Source organism: Ascaphus truei, chromosome 6 (genome assembly GCF_040206685.1).
Source record: "Ascaphus truei isolate aAscTru1 chromosome 6, aAscTru1.hap1, whole genome shotgun sequence".
In the NCBI taxonomy this organism is placed as follows: domain Eukaryota; kingdom Metazoa; phylum Chordata; class Amphibia; order Anura; family Ascaphidae; genus Ascaphus; species Ascaphus truei.
The window spans coordinates 72,851,044-72,875,444 of record NC_134488.1 but is presented as its reverse complement, the minus strand read 5'-3'; the positions used below and the strand labels follow the sequence as shown (position 1 = coordinate 72,875,444).

Genomic DNA, 24,401 nt, shown 5'->3' with positions numbered 1-24,401 from the left:
TCTGATGGTGAGTGGTAGGAAATTCCAGAAAGTGAGGACAGCACGGAAGGAGTCTTGTAGATGGGTGTGAGGAGGTGATAAGGCAGGAGGAGAGCTGGATATTGTGGGCAGAATGGAGGGCCGTTTAGAGATGTATGTGGGGGTGAGGGTTTAGATGTAAGGGGGGCAGCGTAGTTGAGAGCTTTGTAAGTCAGAACTATGGTCTTAAATTGTATGTTAGAGGATATGGGAAGCCAATCTAGGGATTTGCAGAGTGGATCAGTAGAAGTGGAGTGGTGAGTAAGGTAGGGGCATTTGACAGCAGCATTTTGGATGGATTACAGTTGGGATAGGTGGACGAGGGGCATGCAAACTACAAGAAGGTTGCAGTAGTCAAGGCAGGACAGAATAAGTGAGTGAATTAGGATTTTAGTTGCCTCTTGAGTGAGTAAAGGGCATATCCTAGCAATATTTTGGCGTTGGAGGCGGCAGGACTCAGTGAGAGCTTTAATGTGAAGAATAAAGGAGGGCAGAGTCCAACATGACCCCTATGTAGTGACTTTGGGGTGTTGAGATTGTTATATTATAGACAGTCTACCAGCCTGGAGGAAGCGGGCATGCGCGAAACGATCATCGGCAGAGGCTGACAAGTGCAAAGGCTGTATAACTTCGGCTCCTGATATTCTGTATACGCAGCATACATACTAGACTATAGATTTAAAGTTGCAATTTTGAGGTTAGTGGTTACAAAACACCACATAGACTGAAAGACTTAGAAGTAATACTGTGCTGAGATCAGGGAGCCCGTTTTGGACGATACACGGCAAAGCCTGCCAGTGACTTCATGCTGGGAGTGTCCAGACAGACAGCTGATTGTACTATAAGAGATTACTGGTTTGGACATAGACCCAGCACCTTATCCTTACATATTTATAGGATTTTTACTATGTTTATGTTTTCTGCCTAGCCTAGGTGTCATTTATAAGCTATATCACCCTACTATCTGCATACTACTCTAACTGCATAACTATTTGCAATTAACTGCACCCCTAACATTGGGAGCAATACCAGCTGCACCAATACAGCTACAATTGCATTACTAACCAACATACACCCTACCTACAGTATATACAGTATATATATATATATATATATATATATATTGTGACAAACGGCTTACTCTGGGGCTCCGTCGTTTGTCCGGGACTATTTAGAACACGGTCTTTTAGGGTAGGTTAAATGATGAGGCGTCACGTACTGTTCCTTTAAACAGGCTATGCCTGGTTTATTCAGTCCCAGGCACTGAGACTGCCACAGTGCATACAACAGAAAACAGATCAAAACAAAAGCTGCTCACCTGAGCGATAACTTAACTTAGATATCCCTGACTCAGGGTTGGAAGTGGCTTTTCCACTCCCAACAACAAAACAAGGTACTTTTGCAGTCTTATACAAATGAACAGAAAGATTGAACCTGTTTGGGGAAGAGGCTTCTCCCCTCTGTAGTTCAGCAGCCTTCCAGCCTCCTGGCTCTTGTGGAGAGACCAGAGCAAACAGGAAAACAGTCTTACATACCTGATTCCTAATTAGCATGACAGGTGACAGAAATCAGGCAGCAGACAAACTCTGGTCTGGATCTCTCATCCCTCAGTTCCAGCGCTTGCCAAACTGTGGGATGGAGTGTATGTATTATAAGGCTGCACTCCCAGGCCAAACAGGATAGAAACTGTTTAGTATCCTGGGAGCCCTATATACGGAATTTATTACCATCCCCTGGTTTCTGTCACATATCCTCCCCCCCAGCTCAGACCTCGAGGGATGAGCGACCATGGATATTAGGGAGTGCATCCTTGACAACCCGTCAGCATTGCCATGTTTGTGCCCTGACCTGTGTTCCACAGAAAATTTAAAGGGTTGTAGGCTTAGGAACCACCTGGTCACTCTAGCATTCTTCTCCCTGTTTTGACACATCCAGGTAAGGGGTGCATGATCTGTGACCAACCGGAATTTTCTCCCCAACAGGTAGTATTTGAGCGTCTCTACAGCCCACTTTATTGCGAGACACTCTTTCTCTACTATGGAGTAATTTTTCTCCTGGGGATTTAGTTTCCTACTTAAATAAAGGATGGGGTGCTCCTCACCTTGAGACTCCTGGAAGAGTACCGCCCCCAGCCCTACCTCAGATGCGTCGGTTTGGACTACGAACTCTTTGGAGAAGTCAGGTGTGACCAACACTGGTTGGGCACAGAGAGCTTCTTTCAGGCTTCTAAAGGCTTGTTCGGTTTCGGGGGACCACTTTACCATTAGCGGTCCTCTTGCTTTTGTGAGGTCAGTTAGTGGGGTTGCCTTAGTTGCAAAATTGGGAATAAACCTTCTATAGTACCCAATTAACCCCAAAAAGGTCCTTACTTGTTTTTTTGTAACTGGCCTTGGCCAATTTTGTATCGCCTCCACTTTGAGTGTTTGGGGTTTGAGCAAACCTCTGCCAATAGAATATCCCAGATACTTGGCCTCCTCCAGACCAATAGTGCATTTAGTGGGGTTAGCAGTTAGTCCAGCAGACCGGACTGCGTCAAGCACAGCTTGGACCTTTGGAAGGTGGGATTGCCAATCCTCACTATGGATTACCACATCATCCAGGTAGGCGGCAGCATACCGAGCATGTGGTTTTAAAATTTTATCCATCATTCTTTGGAATGTGGCGGGAGCTCCATGTAAGCCAAAAGGCAACACCTTATACTGAAAGAGGCCGTCTGGGGTTGAGAAGGCTGTCTTTTCTTTTGCCCTTTCTGTGAGGGGAACCTGCCAGTACCCTTTTGTTAGGTCTAGGGTTGTGAGATATCGGGCTTTGCCCAGTCTCTCTACAAGTTCATCTACCCTGGGCATAGGATAAGTATCAAATTTTGACACCGCGTTTAGTTTCCGGTAGTCATTACTAAACCTTGTTGTACCATCTGGCTTTGGGACTAAGACTATAGGGCTGTTCCACCCACTTTGGGATTCCTCAATTACACCTAGTTTTAGCATTTTTTTAACCTCTAAACTTATAGCCTTTCTTTTGGCCTCCGGGATTCGGTACGGTTTAAGGTTAACTCGGACCCCCGGTTCAGAGACTAGGTCATGTTCAATTACGCTAGTTCTACCTGGCTGTATAGAGAAGATTTCTTTGTTTCTTCTCACTAAATTCTGAACCTCTCGTTTCTGATAAACAGACAGGGTTTCAGCTATGCTAACCTCTGGGTCAGTTTCTTGATTCTCTGACGGACCTGGGGGTACTAGGGTTAACAAGACTTCTCTATCTTTCCAGGGCTTGAGTAGGTTTATATGGTAAATTTGCTCAGGTTTCCTCCTACCTGGCTGTCTTACCTTATAATTTACTTCTCCCACTCTTTCCAAGACCTCATATGGCCCATGCCATTTAGCAAGGAATTTACTCTCCACGGTGGGAACCAGAACTAGTACCCTATCACCTGGAAAAAAAATTCTGACCCTAGCACCCTTATTATACGTATTCCTCTGTGCTTCTTGAGCTTTCTCCATGTGTTCCCTCACTATGGGTAGGACTGCAGCAATGCGGTCCTGCATCTGGGCAACATGCTCTATTACACTTCTGTAAGGGGTAACCTCATGTTCCCAAGTCTCTTTGGCTATATCCAATAAGCCCCTTGGGTGTCGGCCATACAATAGTTCAAACGGGGAGAAGCCTGTGGATGATTGGGGAACTTCCCTAATGGCAAATAATAGGTACGGTAACAAACAATCCCAGTTTTTCCCATCTTTATCAACCGCCCGCTGTAACATGCTCTTTAAGGTTTTATTGAACCTTTCCACTAAACCATCTGTTTGTGGATGATAGACTGAGGTTCTGAGATGCTTGATTTTTAGGAGTTTACATAGCTCTTTTGTTACTTGGGACATAAACGGTGTTCCCTGGTCAGATAGAATCTCTTTAGGAATTCCGACCCGGGAAAACAGAACTACTAACTCTTTTGCTATGTTTTTAGCAGAGGTGCTACGTAGGGGAACTGCCTCCGGATATCGGGTGGCATAATCCAATATTACCAATATATGCTGATGTCCCCTAGCAGACTTTATTAAGGGTCCTACTAGATCCATAGCAATCCGGTCAAATGGTACCTCTATTATGGGAAGGGGTACCAATGGGCTGCGGTACGCCTTGAACGGGGCGGTGATCTGACATTCTGGGCATGAGGAACAATAATTCGTAATTTCTGCCAGAACCCCAGGCCAATAGAAGCTTTGGAGAACCTTTTCTTTTGTCTTTTCCACCCCTAGGTGTCCCCCCAATGGATGACTATGTGCGAGGTGTAATACTACGTTACGGAATGTCCGTGGTACCAACAATTGTTTAGTTGTAACTGATTTCCTTTTATCAACCCGATATACTAGGTCGTTCTCTACCTCGAAGTAGGGGTAATCAAGTGACCTATCTGGTTGGCCAGGAGTACTATTCTGGTCCCGTATATTTCCCCTTGCTACCGCTAATGTGGGGTCCTCCCACTGGGCCTTCTTAAAACTCCCAGGACTGACCTCTAGGTCAGCGAGGGTCTTATCCGGTTCTGGGGTGGTAAGTGTCTGATCAACATCTTGATTTGGGGTATTCCCTACCAAAGTAGTGATGGGGAAGGGAATTTTACAGCACTCCTCCTTTTCCCCCTTCTTATTTGGGCCCTCGTCAACCTCCATTTCTGAAAAAGGGAAAGGATTTGTTTCTTCTAATACTTCGTTATGGTCCGCTATTGAACTCTGGGCGCTATTCTGAGCGGGGGGGCCACATTTTTAGAAAATGGGGAAAGTCGGTCCCTATTAGCACATCATGTGCCAGTTTGGGTACAATACCCACCTTGAAATCTAAAGAACCAAACTCTGTTTCAAAAAAAACATCAACAGTGGAATATTCATGATTATCCCCATGTATACAACAAATTGCCACTCTTTGTGAACTTTTTCCCTGTTTCTTCTTAATGGGCAAGAGGTATTCGGACACTAGTGTGACCATGCTCCCAGAGTCAAGAAGTGCCCGAACCCTCCTACCATTAACCTTTACAAATGCCCACAAATGGTTATTCAAGGGGTCCTCTGGGCTAGGGCCCATACATTGGGACAACAGCGCATAAGGTTCCACGCTATTGCACTGCATGGGCTCATCATTTAGTGGGCAGATTTTTGCTGTGTGGCCCCTCTCATGACAATTTACACATTTAGGTACATAGTCTGTGTCCCACTTAGAGCCTTTTCCCGGCTCCCCATGTTGGCTATTGCCCTTAGTGTGCGAACCACTGTTGCTGGTGCTGCGTGAAGGTGGTCGCCGCTCTTCAGCGCCCCTTAACCCCGGTACCCTTTTACCGTCTCTGGAAGAGTCCTGGAACCTTGGGTAGTGGGGTTGCTCCACGACTGTGGGTTGCGGGTTCTCTTCTGCTGCATTGTACCTTTCTACGAGGGCCACAAGCTCATCCGCATTGTGGGGGTCACTCCGACTGACCCAACGGCGTAAGGCAGAGGGAAGTTTTCTCAAGAACTGGTCCATGACCAACCGTTCCACGATGTGGCTGGCTGAGTTGGTCTCGGGTTGTAGCCACTTCCGGGCGAGGTGGATGAGGTCATACATCTGGCTTCGGGTGGCTTTATCCATCGTGAAGGACCATGCGTGAAACCTTTGGGCGCGAACAGCCGTGGTTACGCCGAGGCGGGCGAGGATCTCGAACTTCAATTTTGCATAGACGTTAGCTTCGGCTGGCTCTAGATCAAAGTAAGCCTTCTGGGGTTCGCCGCTTAGGAAGGGTGCGATTAGACCAGCCCACTCAGCTTCTGGCCATCCCTCTCTCTGTGCCGTGCGTTCAAACGTGAGAAGATAGGCTTCCACATCATCCGAGGGTCCCATCTTCTGAAGGTAGTGGCTTGCCCTGGTCATTTTCGGGACTGGGGCTGCCTCTGCCAGTGGAAGGTTACTGATAGTCCCCCTTAGGATCTCGAGTTCCTGCTGTAAGCCCTGGGCGAACCGTTGTTGCTCCTCTCTCAGCAAGTGGTTTGTCTCTTGCTGGTTTGCATTCGCCTGTTGCTGATTTGCATTAGTCTCTTGCTGGTTTATTGACAGCCGTTGCTGGTTTGCATTAGTCTCTTGCTGGGCTATTAACAGCTGTTGCTGGATTTCATTCGCCTGTTGCAGGGCTGCATTAATCTTTTGCTGGGCTTCATTCGCGTCTTTCTGGACAGCGACATTGCGTACCAGCGCACTCACCACGTCTTCCATCTTGTTTGGAGAGAAAACCCCCCTTTTTTTTTTTTTAAAGTTCTTTAACCCGCAGACCTTTTAGTGTTCTGCCCGCATTCTCCACCATATGTGACAAACGGCTTACTCTGGGGCTCCGTCGTTTGTCCGGGACTGTTTAGAACACGGTCTTTTAGGGTAGGTTAAATGATGAGGCGTCACGTACTGTTCCTTTAAACAGGCTATGCCTGGTTTATTCAGTCCCAGGCACTGAGACTGCCACAGTGCATACAACAGAAAACAGATCAAAACAAAAGCTGCTCACCTGAGCGATAACTTAACTTAGATATCCCTGACTCAGGGTTGGAAGTGGCTTTTCCACTCCCAACAACAAAACAAGGTACTTTTGCAGTCTTATACAAATGAACAGAAAGATTGAACCTGTTTGGGGAAGAGGCTTCTCCCCTCTGTAGTTCAGCAGCCTTCCAGCCTCCTGGCTCTTGTGGAGAGACCAGAGCAAACAGGAAAACAGTCTTACATACCTGATTCCTAATTAGCATGACAGGTGACAGAAATCAGGCAGCAGACAAACTCTGGTCTGGATCTCTCATCCCTCAGTTCCAGCGCTTGCCAAACTGTGGGATGGAGTGTATGTATTATAAGGCTGCACTCCCAGGCCAAACAGGATAGAAACTGTTTAGTATCCTGGGAGCCCTATATACGGAATTTATTACCATCCCCTGGTTTCTGTCACAATATATATATATATATACACACACACACACACACACACACACACACACACACACACACACACACACACACACACACACACACACACACACACACACACACACACACACACTAGGGTTACGGTGTGGGTGTTATCTAACACTGGAGTTATATTTGTTGGTGGATCAGATCATACATGGATTATTTGAGTATGCAGATACACCTTTAAAGGGTGGCTTAGTTTATTACAGGCATACCCCGCATTAATGTACGCAATGGGACCGGAGTATGTATGTAAAGCGAAAATGTACTTAAAGTGAAGCACTACCTTTTCCCCACTTATCGATGCATGTACTGTACTGCAATCATGCTATACATGCCTACCTGATGTAAATAAGGCATTTGTAACAGGCTCTATAGTCTCCCCGCTAGCGCACAGCTTTGGTACAGGTAGGGAGCCGGTATTACTGTTCAGGGCGTGCTGACAGGCGCATGCGTGAGCTGCCGTTTGCCTATTGGGCGATATGTACTTACTCGCGAGTGTACTTAAAGTGAGTGTCCTTAAACCGGGTTATGCCTGTATACCTATACATATATGCAGTGGTTGACAAATCACCAAAAAAGCTACTCGCCACACAAAAAAATCTACTCGCCACCTAGTACCAAACGTGTGCTGCTTGGGCCAATATTTACTTGCCCAGGGCGAGCAAATGTATAGGTTTGTCGAACACTGCATATATATATATATATATATATATATATATATATATATATATATATATATATATATATATATATACCCATTATACGTACTATTTTGTTATAGTGGAACGCTAACCATAGCACCACCATTGTTGACCCTATCATATGGATCAAGGCAAGATTTTGTGTTACGTATTAGTTTTGTCTATTTTTTGTGCACTACTTTATTTTAATCAAGATTATTACTAAAGATTATTTTTAAGAACTTCTCACAACACAACATAGGTTATAGAGTGCTTAACAGCTGAGTCCTTTTTCTTCGGTATCTGCAGTATGTGAGGAGAAGGAAACTTTTGGGTAGGGTTTAGGACGTGAAATAATTTGTATGTGGCTAGGGCCAGGATTAGGGGATATGTCATCACATAGTAGAAGTAACAGTAAAGAGAGGAAGAGAGTAGGACAGGGCATTTCTGGGTTGTAGTACAGTCCATAATAAATGTAAATGTATTTCAAATTTGGGCAATGGTCTTTGTAAATTATTTAAAAAAAGATTTACACAACAATTATGCTGCAAAAACGGAAATGGGAGAGTATAAGTGTATAAATAAAAAAACTATGGGTGCTCAGAGTCTGTAAATGAAGTAGTGGATCTCATCAACCCTTAATACCAGCGCACATTGACCACTGAGTCAGCTATACTAACATGTTACTGCAATTTAGAAGCTACCGTAGTCTTAATCAGTTTACTGCAGTTAGGGGCCTAACATTCAGTGGTCAGATATTCTTTACTTTACACAATGACTTACTCTCCTCCGTGCATGCGATGGCCGACAATGCTTTTTTCCCTCCGGATGTGTATTTGGCAGCTACTGTCACCAAGTAAGTGGTGTTGGATTTGAGGTTTACCAGGACAGTGCTGTTTAGAGTCCTGTCCACCTCCAGGGTTTGAACTCTATTGCTCGGAAGTGGGCCATACTGGATTTGATACCCAGTCACACTGTCTGGGTTAGGACCCCAGCTCACTCGGAAACTGTCAGGACTAGATTCGGATATCAAAATCCGAGCTGGACTGATTTCCTCTGAAAGACAGAGCATTAATGACAACAGTTAGTATCAAGAATTATGATATTGCTTATTAACCAGTTATATTGTATGTATGGCTGTATTGTTCTAATTACTGTACTATGTATATATTGTATTTTTCTATTACATTGGTTGGTTTCTAGATTTTCTTTGTGCTATGAATTATTTGTTAAAGGAGCAATAAATGGCATTTTACATTTTTTTTATTTGTTGACACAGGTCTGACGCACGGCTCTTCTGAGCTGAAATGAATGGGGTTCAGCTCAGAGACCCACTGCTTCAATCCAATGTAAACAAATGAAGAAGAAAAAATGAGGCTGCTTGGATTAAAGCAGAAATTCCCCTTATTGTTTACCCCCCATTTTTACAGGTTCATAAATGGGCTGTTTTCAGTGCTCTTTTCAGCTCTGGGGAACCCCCAGTTGCCGGGATACTTCCAATCCTGTTAAAAAAAAGTGTGGTTAGTTAGAGGGGACTACTTTAAGTATGTTTTATACAGGGAGCAACGGCCGTTTCCTAACAAGGCCAGTGTTTTTGTGCCAAAGTGTAACAGTATGTCATTTTGTGATGTCATATATTTTAATCTATGCCTTAAAGATTTCGCAGGCGATTTGCAAAGGAAATGACATGTTGGGTTTATGGTTCTCATCATACGATTATCTTTGCAGAGAACAATAACCTAATGGTTGTATAGTTCTCTTATGTTTTATCCTCTCTATGCCAACGTGTATTGGCTCAAACTTTTGTTGGCATTTTACAGGCATACCCCGCATTAGCGTACGCAATGGGACCGAAGCATGTATGTAAAGTGAAAATGTACTTAAAGTGAAGCACTACCTTTTTCCCACTTATCGATGCATGTACTGTACTGCAATCGCCAAATACATGTATAACTGATGTAAATAATGCATTTGTAACAGGCTCTATAGTCTCCCCGCTTGTGCACAGCTTCGGTACAGGCAGGGAGCTGGTATTGCTGTTCAGGACGTTCTGACAGGTGCATGCGTGAGATGCAGTTTGCCTATTGGGTGATATGTCCTTACTCGCGAGTGTACTTAAAGTGAGTGTCCTTAAACCGGGGTATGCCTGTATAGGAGAACGTTGTGCGAGTATAGGTCAGTTCAAATTGCAGCTGTAAGTGCATATAGCATGAAAGGAGGCAAATGTCTTGTGGCTCTGCAACATAACGACATATTCCCTCATTAGGAAACATTAAACTTACCCGGCAGTGTGGAGACCTTGATGGTTTGGGGTTGCACATAATGAACGTTGGACTCAGGGAAGAGTGTAACCTGGTAGGTGGTGTCAGTAATTAGGCTGCTAAGCACCACACCAGTCTGATCTCCAGACAAGCTCTTCTGCAGCTTCCGCCCTGGGTTAGACACGGGTGCATACTCCACCAGGTAATGTCCTGTGTCTTGAGACAACAATTGTGGCCACGTCAGCCGAAAGCTGGTAGTTGTTATATCATGGGCCTGCAATCTCCTGGCTCGGATTATTTCTGTAAATGGTGATAGAGACCATTACATACATGGAACAACATGCCTGACAGATAAGTGAAACCCCTTTATCGCCTCAAATTTAGACAATGAAGCCCACCGATTATGGTACTATCCATCTTCTAACAGAGTGATAGCATAATAAAATTACAGATCCTGAAGTGCTTAATTCACCTGGTTGCAGCAATGTATTGAATACCCACGGGCACTGCATATACAGTAACTACAGTACACACACAGACACGAAGGAGTCCAACATTTGGGGAGGGAGGGCAGGGGGTCATCTATCAAAGTCTTCCATGTGTACCACCTGGGACAAAAACGTGGTGCAAAATTCAGCACCAAATTACTCAAAGAAAATAATAATTCAGGTGCTGTGTTTTCTTCCCCAGCTTTGCAGTTGGGAGACATTGATACATAACGTGCCTTGGTGTGATGGTACAATATGTGTTGTCTGGGAGGAGGCCAGCTTTAATGAAGATGTATTAAGGCTAGGTGGACACCAGGTGGCAATATTGCTTTCTGTCTTCATTTCATCTAGGAGAACTTGATTTAAACTGTAGTTACTGAATGTGTTCCAGAAAAAGCAGGTGGACTAAGTAATAAAAATAAATAAAAATGACAAGCACAATATAGATTTTTCAGTGGAAAACTATGGTTTTTCAAGCAATACCCTTATACATGTAATCATTTTAGGCCTAGATTCACTAAACTCTGTTACTTAAAGCAGCAATCCATGCAATATCCTACAGTACATGTTTTTCTAAATTATTATTATTAATAATAATGATAATAATAATAATCATATTTATTATTAATAATAATTAAATAATAACTAAAAAATTTTTATTCAACTCAATGCCATTATGTAAGGAATTTTAATATACTGAGCATCCTTTGATTTCTCTAGCAGACATTAGCCCACCTCCCCAGCAGTGCAATATCTTTGCAGCACTTTCCTGCTTGATAATGTGTTGCCATTATTCTGAGCAGTTTGAGCTGCAAACTGTAACAATAGATAATGTTACCGTAGAAATATAAGAATACATTGTAGATGCCGAGATAAAGTGACTGAAGGATTGATTTGAACTGAAAGGCAGCCATTAAGTGAACCCTGGGAAGAAGGATCGTTGCTGATCGATCACAGGAAAACGAACCGATCGGCAGCTTAGGTAATTCGTTTTCATTAAAAGTTAATCAAAGGTTGTATATATTAAAACACACACACACACACACACACACACACACACACACACACACACACACACACACACACACACACACACACACACACACACACACACACACACACACACACACACACACACACACACACACACAGTGGGTAGAAAAAGTGACAGAAACCCTCCACAGCAAAGCATTTAGCAAATGGAAATATTACTGTGTGCTCATTTGCATGTCTTAGACAGGTCTGCAACCCCGCCTTTCACCATTATCACACAGCACTTCCACTGCAGCAAGGGATTCTGGGAAATTACATGCAAATGAGCACATGAGCCTTTTGCTTCAAAACCATCAACATGGATCCCTATAGGCTTACGCATGCTACATGGTCACAGCTTTGATCACAGCCAGGGTTAAGATGCATAGCCAGCAAACCCACCCACAGACAGACTGTTTCGACCTTAATGGGTCTCATATATATATTGTGACAAACGCCCCTCTTTTGTAGCGCTGACGTCTGTCTGGGTTCTTCCCGACACAGTCTTCTAGGGTTAATTATACAACAAACAGGAACATGCAAAGTATTACGTTGCTTAACTCAGGCTTCTGCCTGCTTTATTTTCATCCAAGTAAGGTACTGCAGCTTTAACATGTGTAGGTTAGCGGCACTCAGACATTTTCATTCAGCGGTTCACTTATATCAGTGCCATAGCATTTCACACAGTGTCACTTTTAAGAAATAAAAACCAAATCATATAAAGAAATCCTATCCCTTTCAGGGATCTAACTACACATCAGAATCAGCCTCTAACTGCTGCTGGGCAAACTAACCTGGTTCCCCAGCTTAAAACAATGCCCTCTCATTTAGGGTCACTAGATACAGCATAGTCTTTTAGAAACAGCAATAAACATTTGTTTGCCTTATCTGTTCGTGGTGGGAACTCGGTCCCAAGTGTCCAGGCAAATCCTCTGGTACTGTGATACTTGGAGGGGCCGTCCACCCCGAAACTGGATGCAGGGAAGCAGCGATACCCCCAGCCTCCAGGCTCTAAGGAGAGAGTGAAATGCAAACCTCTCTGCTCTAAATACCTGTGCATGTGATTAGAAGAGCAGGTGAGGGAGAACTAGACCCATTGTAATCTGTGGTCTGGATTTTCCATCCAGCAGCCTGAGTTAATGTGAAGCTGTGGAATGGACCATTTTTAACTATTCCTGCACTTTCTGACCTAAAATGGGGCAGAAAGCTGCCTAACATCTTTGGACTATGTCACATATCCCCCTCCCCAGCTCACACCTACTGGGGTGAGCGGCCATGGACCTCACTGGGGTGAGCGTCCTACCTGAAATACTTGAGCTAACTCCGCAATACAATATTAAACATTCACGACACGAATATTAACTTTTTTAATTTTTTTCCACTGCAATTATGGACAATAGTTTTTGTCATAAGAGACTATACCTGGCAAACATATTTTGTTGCTCTCTATTAGGGAACTATTTTGAAAAATAAATGTCTAGCACACACTCTTATAACCCAGGATATGCTAAATATACTCACAAAACCAGACAGTTTCTATTACCTCCCTGGGTTTTTCTACTCTAGAATATGAACCTCATATTTACCAACAAAAAGGGCCATCAACCCTGTATAGTAATTTGTAGTTTAGCTACATTTTCAACACAGAGAACCAATATAACATTGCAATATTGCCAAAATGCTTATTCTAGAGGCCTAATATAGCATAACTACACTAGCTTATTTGCAAAGTTAAGTGTCCGTGACATAGTCCACACGTGTAATAACAAAAAAATATCGGTCAATTCCCCAAACATTTTTTTTCTTTGACTTCCAGTCTATTACATCCCCTGACTTTATTTCATAGCCCGCTGCAACCTGCAAATGACTGGACTGTTTCTTTAGCTTCTGACGGAACTCTGGGGCCGGATAGTCTTTGTCTTTATATTGTGGCCCAGGGTGGCGAGATCCGGAAAAATTCAAGGCCAGCGTTGACCTTCGTCGCTTTTGCTTTGCAACCTTTGAACCTTTATGGTACTTCTTACTAAGATGTCTCCTCTCATCAGAAATCTTTGATTTCCCTTTTCGGGCCATTACCAGGCCTTTGGGTTTTGGAGACCTAATTGCCTCTGTATAAGCGTAGTCCATATTAACAATGTCATCAGGATTTTTCATCAAGTTTGTGTTTTCAGGAACTGCCACCCACTTGGCTAAAACATCTTCTGTGGTGGCCTGGGTGTGTTCACTAGTTTGATAATCTTCTGGGCAACATAAATGAAATTGAGGATCTCGATTTTTGAATCCCAGATCAGAGAGTGTATTCTCAGTATTCTCAGGAGGGTGCCTATCTGTTTCTGGAATAACAGCAGCACAATCAAAGTCAATTCTTTCTCCTTCCTCTTTGTCATCAGTGGGGGCATCGAGTTTACTTTCCCTGGTCTCCTTTTGTGACCGTGTCTCTCTTAGCCTTGGAATCTCTTTCTCCAACTTCATCTTTATAGCAAATCGTAATATTGCAACAGCATTGAAGATATGCGTATAGGAACGTACAGCTTGCTTGGTTAGGAGGTAGGATTGATATCCCAACTGAACCACTCTAGAGGCTTCTAATTCAACTTCTTTGGAGTGGAGTCGCGATTCCATATTTGTCATCTGTTTCAGCGCAAGGTTTAACTCTGTTTCCTTTTCTCTATTCTTGACCTGCAGCTGCAGGTGCTCCTCCCGGGTCTTGTCCAGCTCCAGCAGCAGCCAGGCCCCCCCATTTGCCATGTGGTCCAGCTGCTTGTGAATTTCAGCCATCTCGCTTTCATAGCGCAATGTCAGGCAGACCACCTGACGGACGGACACCTCCTCCCTTTCGGCGCACTGTATCTCGCGCTCAGCCATTCGCTTCTACAGCTCTTCCTGTATTTCTAACTTTTCCTGGATCAATTGCTTCTCCACTTTTCCTGCTTGGTGAAGCTTCTTATCACCTTATCACCATATGGTCAGTCAAGTCTGAATTTTTCTGTGTCAGAATTACATTCTCTCTCTTTACAGTCTCTAAATTACTCAGGGCATTCTCACAGGTTTCCTTCAATATTCCCAGCTCTGTGTTCAGACCGTGGCCCTCCAGGCGTAAGTGTTGCACCTCTGTGCTGAGCGCGTGAACCTCTTGTAGAGCCTTCCCGTATTTCTGTTTTAGGATAGCAATCAATTTGTCAGACTTAATCTGTTTTTCATCCATGGTGGCAATTACGGTGTTGGCCTTTTCCAGACTAGTCGTCACCTCTTCCAGCTCACTCCATAAGAGAGACTCTGTTTTCTTCAAAGCCTCGTGCTCTTGTAAAGCTGGGAGTATACACCTCTGTAACTCGGCGTTCGCTTCTCGCTCCTTATTGTTAGCTTCTTGCTCCTTCTTCCAACATTCTCGCTCCTTCATCAATCCCTGCCACAGGACTTCATAATCATGGCGGGCAGCTTGGAGTGCAGAAACCAAAGCCTCTTTATCCTGGATCAAGGATTCAGCTTCCCTTTGCTCCTCCTTTTCCTTTGCCACTGTTCCCGTGACAATTCTGCCGGTCATTCCGGTCTGCAGCACATCTCGGCGCCTTTCTGACGTATGTCCTGACAGCGCAGGTTCAAGTGGCTCGGTCACTTCCCCTGTAACTTGAGGAACAGTTTTCTTTTTCTTCTTCTTTCTCTTTGCTTTATTAGCTCCAGAGATATCAGTGGTACTGGGCACACACTCACTGGTAGCTTCCACATTTTGCTTGCACTCACAGGGCGTTGCTTGCTTTTGCAGCTGTTTGTCTTTGAAAATTTTGGGGCACACATCTTCCATGTGACCTACTTCACGACAGGCCCAGCATACTAAATTCATCTGTGGGTACGGCTCTCCAGGGGCCACATACGAGTCGTCGTCATCATCATCGTATGGCCTGAAGAGACACTGTTTTTCATGATTACGTGCATTACAAAACAAACATTTCACGTTGGCCATTTTAGAAACCCGGCAGGGACAATTTGCTAGCTGCAAATTCACTCACTTCAGCAAAAGGCATTAGCTTTACAAACAGCACTTGCTAGATGCAATTTTTTTTCTTCAGCAAAACATTTTGGTTTTCTGTTTGGGTTCAGGATGCTATTGCATCCACACTTCGCACATTCTCTGTGTATGCTAGAAGCACAACTGATATACACAGTGGGACAGACTTCACTCATAGCATCAGTACTTTAGTTCAGCTGGGCGGCCATTTTAAAGCCCCGCATTTATTTGCAAACCCACAGACTTTATAGTGTCGACCCGCATTCTCCACCATATGTGACAAACGCCCCTCTTTTGTAGCGCTGACGTCTGTCTGGGTTCTTCCCGACACAGTCTTCTAGGGTTAATTATACAACAAACAGGAACATGCAAAGTATTACGTTGCTTAACTCAGGCTTCTGCCTGCTTTATTTTCATCCAAGTAAGGTACTGCAGCTTTAACATGTGTAGGTTAGAGGCACTCAGACATTTTCATTCAGCGGTTCACTTATATCAGTGTCATAGCATTTCACACAGTGTCACTTTTAAGAAATAAAAACCAAATCATATAAAAAAATCCTATCCCTTTCAGGGATCTAACTACACATCAGAATCAGCCTCTAACTGCTGCTGGGCCAACTAACCTGGTTCCCCAGCTTAAAACAATGCCCTCTCATTTAGGGTCACTAGATACAGCATAGTCTTTTAGAAACAGCAATAAACATTTGTTTGTCTTATCTGTTCGTGGTGGGAACTCGGTCCCAAATGTCCAGGCAAATCCTCTGGTACTGTGATACTTGGAGGGGCCGTCCACCCCGAAACTGGATGCAGGGGAGCAGCCTAACATCTTTGGACTATGTCACAATATATATAGTGCTGCTTGGACTACCTCTTTACTATCAGGGCAAATATTTTTTTTGCCTAAACAGTAGTTTCCCTGAGTTAAGGGATTTGTGTTAAAACCAACAAATAAGTCAAGTTTTTGTTTGTGGTCATCTGATGAAAGCGAGGTGGTTCTGGGGGCTAAGGTTATATGAAAAATAACGGGGGTAATTGAGCTAATAAGCTTAGGGATAACACTGTGTCATATTCAAATAATGTAACACTATTTAAGTCTTGGCCCATCCAGACACTGAAAGAATGCTTTTGCTAGAACCCTATTTCAGTATCTGGATGGGAGTAACGCCAGAGTTAGGTGTATGACTTGCATAACGTAGCATTTTCCCCCCAGCATTACCCTTAAGGGAGCTTGGTAAACATGGGATGAATATTATTTAGGCTGTAACAAGCGAATTTACATATTTAGAATTACTGTCGTTACAAACACCGCCATGCTTTTTAAGTTTACGAGCGTAATACCTGCATTACGGCACGTTATATGCTTTACTGAATGCTGGTTACTATTAATGGACATTAACTTAGGTTATATATGCTAATGGCATTTGGGGAATCTGGGCCTCAGAGTCCTCATTTTTTTGCATGAACTGGTGGTTCTAGAGGAAGAGTGCTCTGATTTTTCAGCTCCCTGTTACCTGAATTCCTAAGAGGAACTGAAAGTTTCCTTCTACCTGGATGGTCTGGCTGGTTCATACAAATCAGAGATGAGCACATTTTTTGCCAAACTTCAAATTTGCCACCATTTTTTGTATTTTTCTTGCATTTTTAATATTTAGAAATACGTTACGATTTAAAAAAAAAAAAAAAACACGGTGTTTTTTTAAATATTTTATTATTATTAGAATACGCTACTATATAAAAAAATTAGGCAAAGTTTGCACATTCGCAAAAAAAAAAAAAAAAAGAGCAAAAACAATTTACACCATATTTGAGCTTTGGGGATTTTTTTTTTCGAAGTGTGAGAAAAAAAACATGCTAATTAAATTTCAGCAAATGTGCCTCTACGATAGAAAGCTCATAGGTAGAAGCTGTACTAGCAGATGAATGCCTGAAATAGCTTCCGAAAATTGTATACATCATCACGTACAGGGTAGAGAGCACAACACCCAATATTCGCCAGAACAGTGTCCAGTATCATCTGTAGCAGGCGACAAAACTAATAGAAGCATATGGATGAAATATCTGGCAGTATTCTAACAGAAAACATTTGATAAGAGCATATGGTTTATACACACACTGAAAGAAGCTGACTCACAGTCTGGCATAGCTCAATGACAAAATCTTTCCTCTTTCTGAAACATGATCTATTATTAGTTTCATGTACTTTTTAAAACTCTGTCACAGGGTAGGCCTTATGTCAGTACAGGGGCGTAGCTATAGCCCGAGCTAAGCTCGGGGGGGCCGCACTCTTGGGACAGGTGGGGGGGAGATGGTAGGCGGTGGCGGGCCCCAGAAAACATAAGTCGGTAGAGGAATCAGCAAGGCAGGGGGAGGAGCGCCCTCTAGCAGTCTGACCCGGAAGTCTTTATAACTTCCAGTGTCTGCTGCCACAGCTCCTCTGCCGGCTGCTCCTCTGATCATCTCCTCCTGCCAAAGATAAGCATGGGAAGAGAGAGCTGACGGGAAGAGAGAGAGAGCTGAGGGCAAGAGAGAGAGCTAAGGGGAAGAGAGAGGCAGAGAGCTGGTGAGGGGGAGCTGATGAGGATGGGGGGGAGAGTTGATGATGATGATGATATTGAGGGGGAGAGCCGGTGAATAGGGAGCTGATGATGAGAAGGGGGAGAGATAATGAGGGGGAGCTGATGAGGAGGAGGGGGAGGGCTGGTGAGGGGAAGCTGCTGGTGAGGGGGAGCTGATGATGATGAGGGGGGAGAGCTGGTGAGAATGAGAAAGGAGAGAGCTGGTGAGCGGATGAGGGGTGGAGAGCTGATGATGATAAGGAGGGAGAGCTGGTGAGGGGGAGCTGATGATTAGAGAGAGGATCTGGGAGAGGATGGGGTGGGAGAAAAAAATTACAGCAGTATTAATATTAATGGGGCCCTGAAATGTTATTTGCCCGGGGGCCCGCCCATGTCTAGCTATGCCACTGTGTCAGTATGTCATCTGCATTTCATGTCCTTGGTAAAATATTGTTCTTCCTTTACATATATGATTAACATTCTGCAAAACATATACACTATCCCAGAACCAAAAACACTTTACTTAGAGGAAATGTAACATATATTGGCTTCAGCGGATTCCCGCCAGTTTTGCAATGTTAAATCGTTCCCCCACTCACCTTTGATCGACAGTAACACCAAAAAGCAAAGCTTCCTGTATGGCAGAATAGAGGACATTAGAGGTGTACAATTGATGCCAACTGCTTTAACCACTTAGCTTCCAGAGATGCCATTGCAGAACAATGCATGGCAGCCCATCTGGCAGTGAAAGGGTTAATATATTGTTTAATAAATAATACCGGGAGTTTTTTGGGCTTCCAAATCTAGAAGACACTTCAGATGATCTTAAGGACATATGTATTTTTATTCATTTATCCAATTAGGTTTAGTAGAAGAAGTCTGCTGGCATTGGCAACCTAGATTCTGACTCACAAAGAAGAAGCTTTGTTAGACTTGCTGGGTCTGACTGTCAGCTAATCCAAATACTGTAGCATTCTTCTTGTGCTTTAACCTTATAAAGCAAGCCTTTTATGCTTCGTACAATTGATACATAACAGTTCAGAGATTTCTATTCTTATCCAATTGGTTTTTCTGCCTGAAAAACTAAATAAGTAATGTGGGTGAGGACTGTGGGAGAAATTAAAGGGGGAAAAAGAAAAGGATATTTCAGGTATTGCTTGTATTTCTGTGTTTTACCAAAAATAATGTTTGAGGGCTTTTCCTGGCATTGAGGGTGTTGTGCAAAGGTTAATTTTCAGGAATGTGTTTACACATTGAATGTAAAGGGCTTACAAAAACACTTTAGAAACCTATTCCACAAAGTTAACTCTGTCCAGTTGGCAAATCAAGATAAGTGGGGCTTAAAACAGCTCTAATCATTTCATAATTCATCCTTGAATTGGATGTGCTTAGGTGCAGCCTAATGGTGGTAACTCTACAGTATATACGCTGAAGCAGCCGTTTGGTCTGTTTTTGGCCAAAAATCCCCATGGGCTTCAATGTGGATTTGTGGCCAAAAACAGCCATAACAGCCACTTCTGCCACGTAGACAGAGTAAGGCCTTAAGCCTAAACTGACTGTTCTCCTGTTCTTTTCTCCATTCTGGAGCCAAGCACAAAGCAGAAGAATCCCAATTCAAGATGTGCTGAAGAAGAGATCAGCTCCATTCAAATGAGTGGGACAAAAGTCTCTAACTTGGAGAAGACCTCTTCAGAGCCCATTGAAAAAAGGTCCAGATACAGTGAGACAAGACAGACAGGAGGAGGACACAGCCAGCTTACACTATCAATTACACTGCACCTAACCAGCACTGATGGTGACCCAATAAAGGGGAATCCTTGAAATCTCAGAGCCCCCCCACTTTAATCAGATGACAAAAAACAAAAACTTCACTTGTTTTCCTTTTTGTTATCAACCAATCCCACAAAACAATTCCCCTCCTGAACCGTCTCTTCCTGCCAGGGTGATATTAATACCAGACGAGATGGCAGGGCACATGACCTATCAACATTCCTTGGCGGGGGAGATGCACTGAACGAAGAATTGATCCCTTTCTTACTAGAAGGTTTTAGTGAAATACCTCCTAAGCTGGCAGAGGAGATACACTTTTATGTTTTTTTTTTTTAACCTTTTATGTGACGCAAAGCATGCAGATCCCATGGACACTAAAGGGGTTACATATTGTGTTTGCCAACGGTGCTTGAATACTGGAGCTGGGGTCTGAAATACTAAGGGGTTTATTCTATTTCCGCTGAAGCAGCCAATCGGGCCGTGTTAGGTCAAAATTCCTAAACCCTAAATTTGGCTGAGAACATTGCACCTGAGGCATGGGGTTCCCCTAAACCTTGCGCGTCTAGACACCTGCAATAAAAATATGAACTTAATCAAGATGTCTTGTCATGAGACTTATTCTGTATAGTGCGGCTATTTGAAGAGTTTACCTGTATTAAACCCTAAATCTAGAGAGCAGGTGCAATTTGGCCAACTGCAGTATTACCCTCCCTCTGACCTGGCATGTATGACCCTCTCTCTGACCGGGCGTATTTTGAGAGTGTTAATTCCCAACGGTAAAACTGGTGAAAAGTGACAAGATCACTGCACTGTGACTTAGGCTATTGAGTTTCACCAAGTCATATCACTGCTCTGTGATTCAGAGGTGGATTTAAGAACGTGCTTGTTGTATCACAGTTACCTATACACAGCTATATAAATAAGCAATATATCCAGCATTGAAAAGCGTGTGACTCTGAGTCACTCAGTCCTAAAGATAAAACATACTACTACATCATAGTGTCATAGTTTACGTATAGTCCCAGTTAGCATAAGCCATGAACAACTTTGTCTGCCAAAAGAACAACACTTTGGTGCTAGAATATCAGATAGGTTACCCCCTAAACCTATTAACAGTACATACACAACAAAGGCAGGCTGCACTCAAAAAAGCTAAAAGTATCAAAAATCTATTATATCACATGAAAAAAAAACAAAGCATACAAAACTCAATGACAACAATACAAAGCACTATAACATCATTAGCAGAAGTAGCATGTGATGAAGGGGTTTGTACCCCAAAACGTTGTGTATCAATTACTTTTGATTATTGGTCACTTGGTTTCTTGACCCTAATTTCCTTTCTTCCCCTGTATTTTCCGCTTTATATTGATGGTTATATTGTGCTGTATGTTTGGAATTTTTGTCTTTAATATGTTTTTTTTTTCCTGCATATGATTTAAAGGTGCATTCCCACATAGGCCACAATACAACCTATTTAGCAACAGTTAACAATCTAATTGGCTTCCTTAAAGTAATCCAACCATGCTAAAATCAAAGATTTAGCTTCTTTTGTTTCTCTGGAAATTAATAGGGAACTGTTTGTCAATCAAGGTGTTTTCTTTACCCTTAGTTCACGCTGTCATTATCAAAGTGCCAATAAAGATAATGCGAGGGAACTCAAGGCTCAGACCCACAAAAGGGTACAGCTCAGCATCCATTCATCTGAGTGGGAATAAAGGCATGCTAAAACTTAGCGCCCTTTTGTGTATCTGGGTCTAACTGTGCTAACTCTTGTTGAACACACAGTGACATGAAACAAAAGGGAGTATCCAGGGAAAATAAAACCCCTCCCAAGTCTCAGATCACCAGGTTTATAATTTAATGTGATAAATGGTTTAAAAATATTTATACTGTAAGATTTATGTAAAAAAGGCATAAATTACCCAGACTTCGACTGAGCTACTGATTGAGCCACCTGTGCTGAAGCAGGGATATCCTGAAAACCTGACCTGGTGGTGGCCCTTGAGTATTGGAGTTGCCCGCCCCTGGCCTAAAGCATTGTACAATTGCAACACAGTGTCAGCTCTTGTCAGCTCTTGACAGCTCTTGAAAGTTTACATCAGCTGTTGAGTAAGAGTCTCTATAAGAGTTGGAATAAACTAGCTATTGTCACAGAATTTCCTTGGAATGTTTGACTTTCCACAGCATTATTACTTTCTTCTGTGACATTACTAGATTCAATGATTTCACTGTGTGTGTGATTTATAATATCTCTACAACCTCCCATTCACTGTTCTATTTCCTTTTTTTTAACGTCTACTCTATACTTTGTGATGTCGTACAGATGATCAGTTTCTGATAGCGTCTTGTTTTGCATCAACCATGTGTGCTACCCCAGAGCCCCAAACAGTGAGGAGATGTTTACATACCAATGATAGAGTCCCGAAGCTCCTTGGTAATAATGCGGAGGTCGTCCACATCTACAAAGTGGAGGTGATTGTCAGGTGGTTGGCTGGCTGCTGTAGATAACTGAATATAGTTCCCTCGGCCAGTGCTAACAATAAACACAGTGACACCCATGTCCTTCAGGAGCTGCATTGGCTGAGAGATATCATCACTGGATAAGCCATCTGTCACCCACACCAAGACCTTTGGGATACCAGCCCTTGATCCAAACTTATCTGCAAAAAGGTTATCCTTAACATACGAAAGTGCTTTGCCTGTGTTGGTGTCTCCCATACGCTGCTTTATGTCCCGTATGGCTTCTTCGACCTTCCGGCTGGAGCTATGATGGTTGAAGGGGAATTCCAGAGCAGGGTCCGTGCTGATCTGTACAACGCTGGCCTGAACATCCTGTGGACCGAAAGTGAACGGACGCAGGAGATCCCCAATAAATTCCTTCACTTTGGCAAACTCATAGTAGGAGACGCTTCCTGAGCTGTCCAGAAGGAAGAGGAGGTCACCCTCAGAGTCAGGGATGAAAAGGGGAGGGTCTGGAAGACATAAAAAGAGTAAAATGAGGTTAAAAACAAAAAAGATTACAGTAGCTGTTGTATGTTCTATGTCTGAAGAGATTTATGATTGATCGTACATGAATGAGAATCAAAAACAGTGTTTTGATTAGCAGTGGATATTCACACTTGAGTGTAAATAGCACCAAATGGCTATTCACACTGAAGTGGAATTCATGGCTCGGATGATTTTTTTCATTTCGTTATTTTATTTCCACTCCAGTGTGAATAGCCATTTGCTGTTATTTCCACTCGAGTGTGACTATCCACTGCCGTTTTGATTCCATTACTCTTCAACAGATATTAGCATCACTCCATTAAACCTTTGTACAAATAAAGTTCTTTGCAGCATTTCAGTGCTCTCTTTGTTCTGCATAAAAGCATTATGTTAAGTTACACTTTCACATCAGTTGCACACAGTCTCCCATCTGCCTAACAAACATTCATCTGCAATTATATACATCACATTAGATCAATATTCTCCGCTAAACTGCAAATGCTGCTCAGGAGCCACAACTCACACCCAACTTCTACCATAAATCATACCACTCGCATGATCTACAATTTCATCCGCAATGAAAAATCTCAAAAAGGCCTTTATTCATACACTAAAATCAGCTACTAAAGAGAGACATGTGTAAGTACAGTACATGCCTATGCCGTCACTTCGGTTACAATGAGTAGTTAAAGTGCTTCAGTTATCTGATCCATTGTGGATTCAGGGATGCATGGGTTATATACTTTACCTATCTTGATCTTACTGCACTCTGTCATATCGCTAAGCAACCACAACTCCGGCTTCTTATTGGATCGTTAAACAGCAGGTATGCAAATAACTGTGCTTTGTGCATAAAAATGACATGCTTGGGAAACCCAAGAAAGGTTCTAACTCAAAGTGTGTAAAAAATGTTTTTAAAATGACATATGACAATTGCGCAAATAAATAGTAAGGTGGGCAATTTTGCTGGTGTTTTAGTACAAATATATTTGCTAAAACTCAATTGGTTTTGGATTTTTGATTTTATTATGGAAAAAAAATGAAAATAAACAGGATTTGTTGTCCATTTTTGCTACATTTTAAATCTTTAAAGAATTCTCCAAAGGTTTCTTCATTTGTCCAGTTGATTTTAATTTTTTTTTTTAAACATATCCGCGGATAAGCCTTTCCAGGAGTTTGGCTTGAATTTCAACTCAAAACTTCCAAACAAACGTTGATCTTTGCAACGTTCGGATTTCAAAATCACAACACTTCCCAACCTAAATGAGTTGTGGTATTTGTTCACTCACATTTATTAATAGCAGTTTTGTCATTGCAAATCCTAAGAGATGCAATAGGCTTTCGTACTGATTCCGTTCATTAGTTAATTCTGCCAATGTCTTTTGGTCCACAAACAGACCTTCGTCAAAGTAAGACCCTGTCCGTGAGGATAACAATTCATTGCCAATAGACACTAATAAATTGAATCTGATGAAGCATCAATAAGAACACCTGCTGCACTTATTATTAAAGCTCTTTAAACACAATGTAGACGGTGTATCAAGCTGAAATTCATTTTCTTCTGCTTGCATCTGCATTGAACGGAAGAAATAGTGTCCTACATTTGATAGAAATCGTTACAGGTATCTTTACCT

General features: G+C 42.8%; 1 protein-coding gene across 3 annotated transcripts in view; it reads right to left on the bottom strand.

Annotated features, from left to right (window-relative positions):
* The window catches only part of VWA1 (von Willebrand factor A domain containing 1), a 74,623-nt gene that overhangs the window by 9,832 nt on the left and 40,390 nt on the right, over window positions 1–24,401 (bottom strand). For all 3 annotated transcript variants that reach the window (XM_075604798.1, XM_075604797.1, XM_075604796.1), the window contains exons 2-4: window positions 22,188–22,751; window positions 9,947–10,225; window positions 8,448–8,720 (exon numbers count right to left, since the gene is read on the bottom strand). In XM_075604798.1, the coding sequence (XP_075460913.1) occupies window positions 8,448–8,720; window positions 9,947–10,225; window positions 22,188–22,751 (1,116 nt within the window). The remainder of the gene's footprint in view (window positions 1–8,447; window positions 8,721–9,946; window positions 10,226–22,187; window positions 22,752–24,401) is intronic.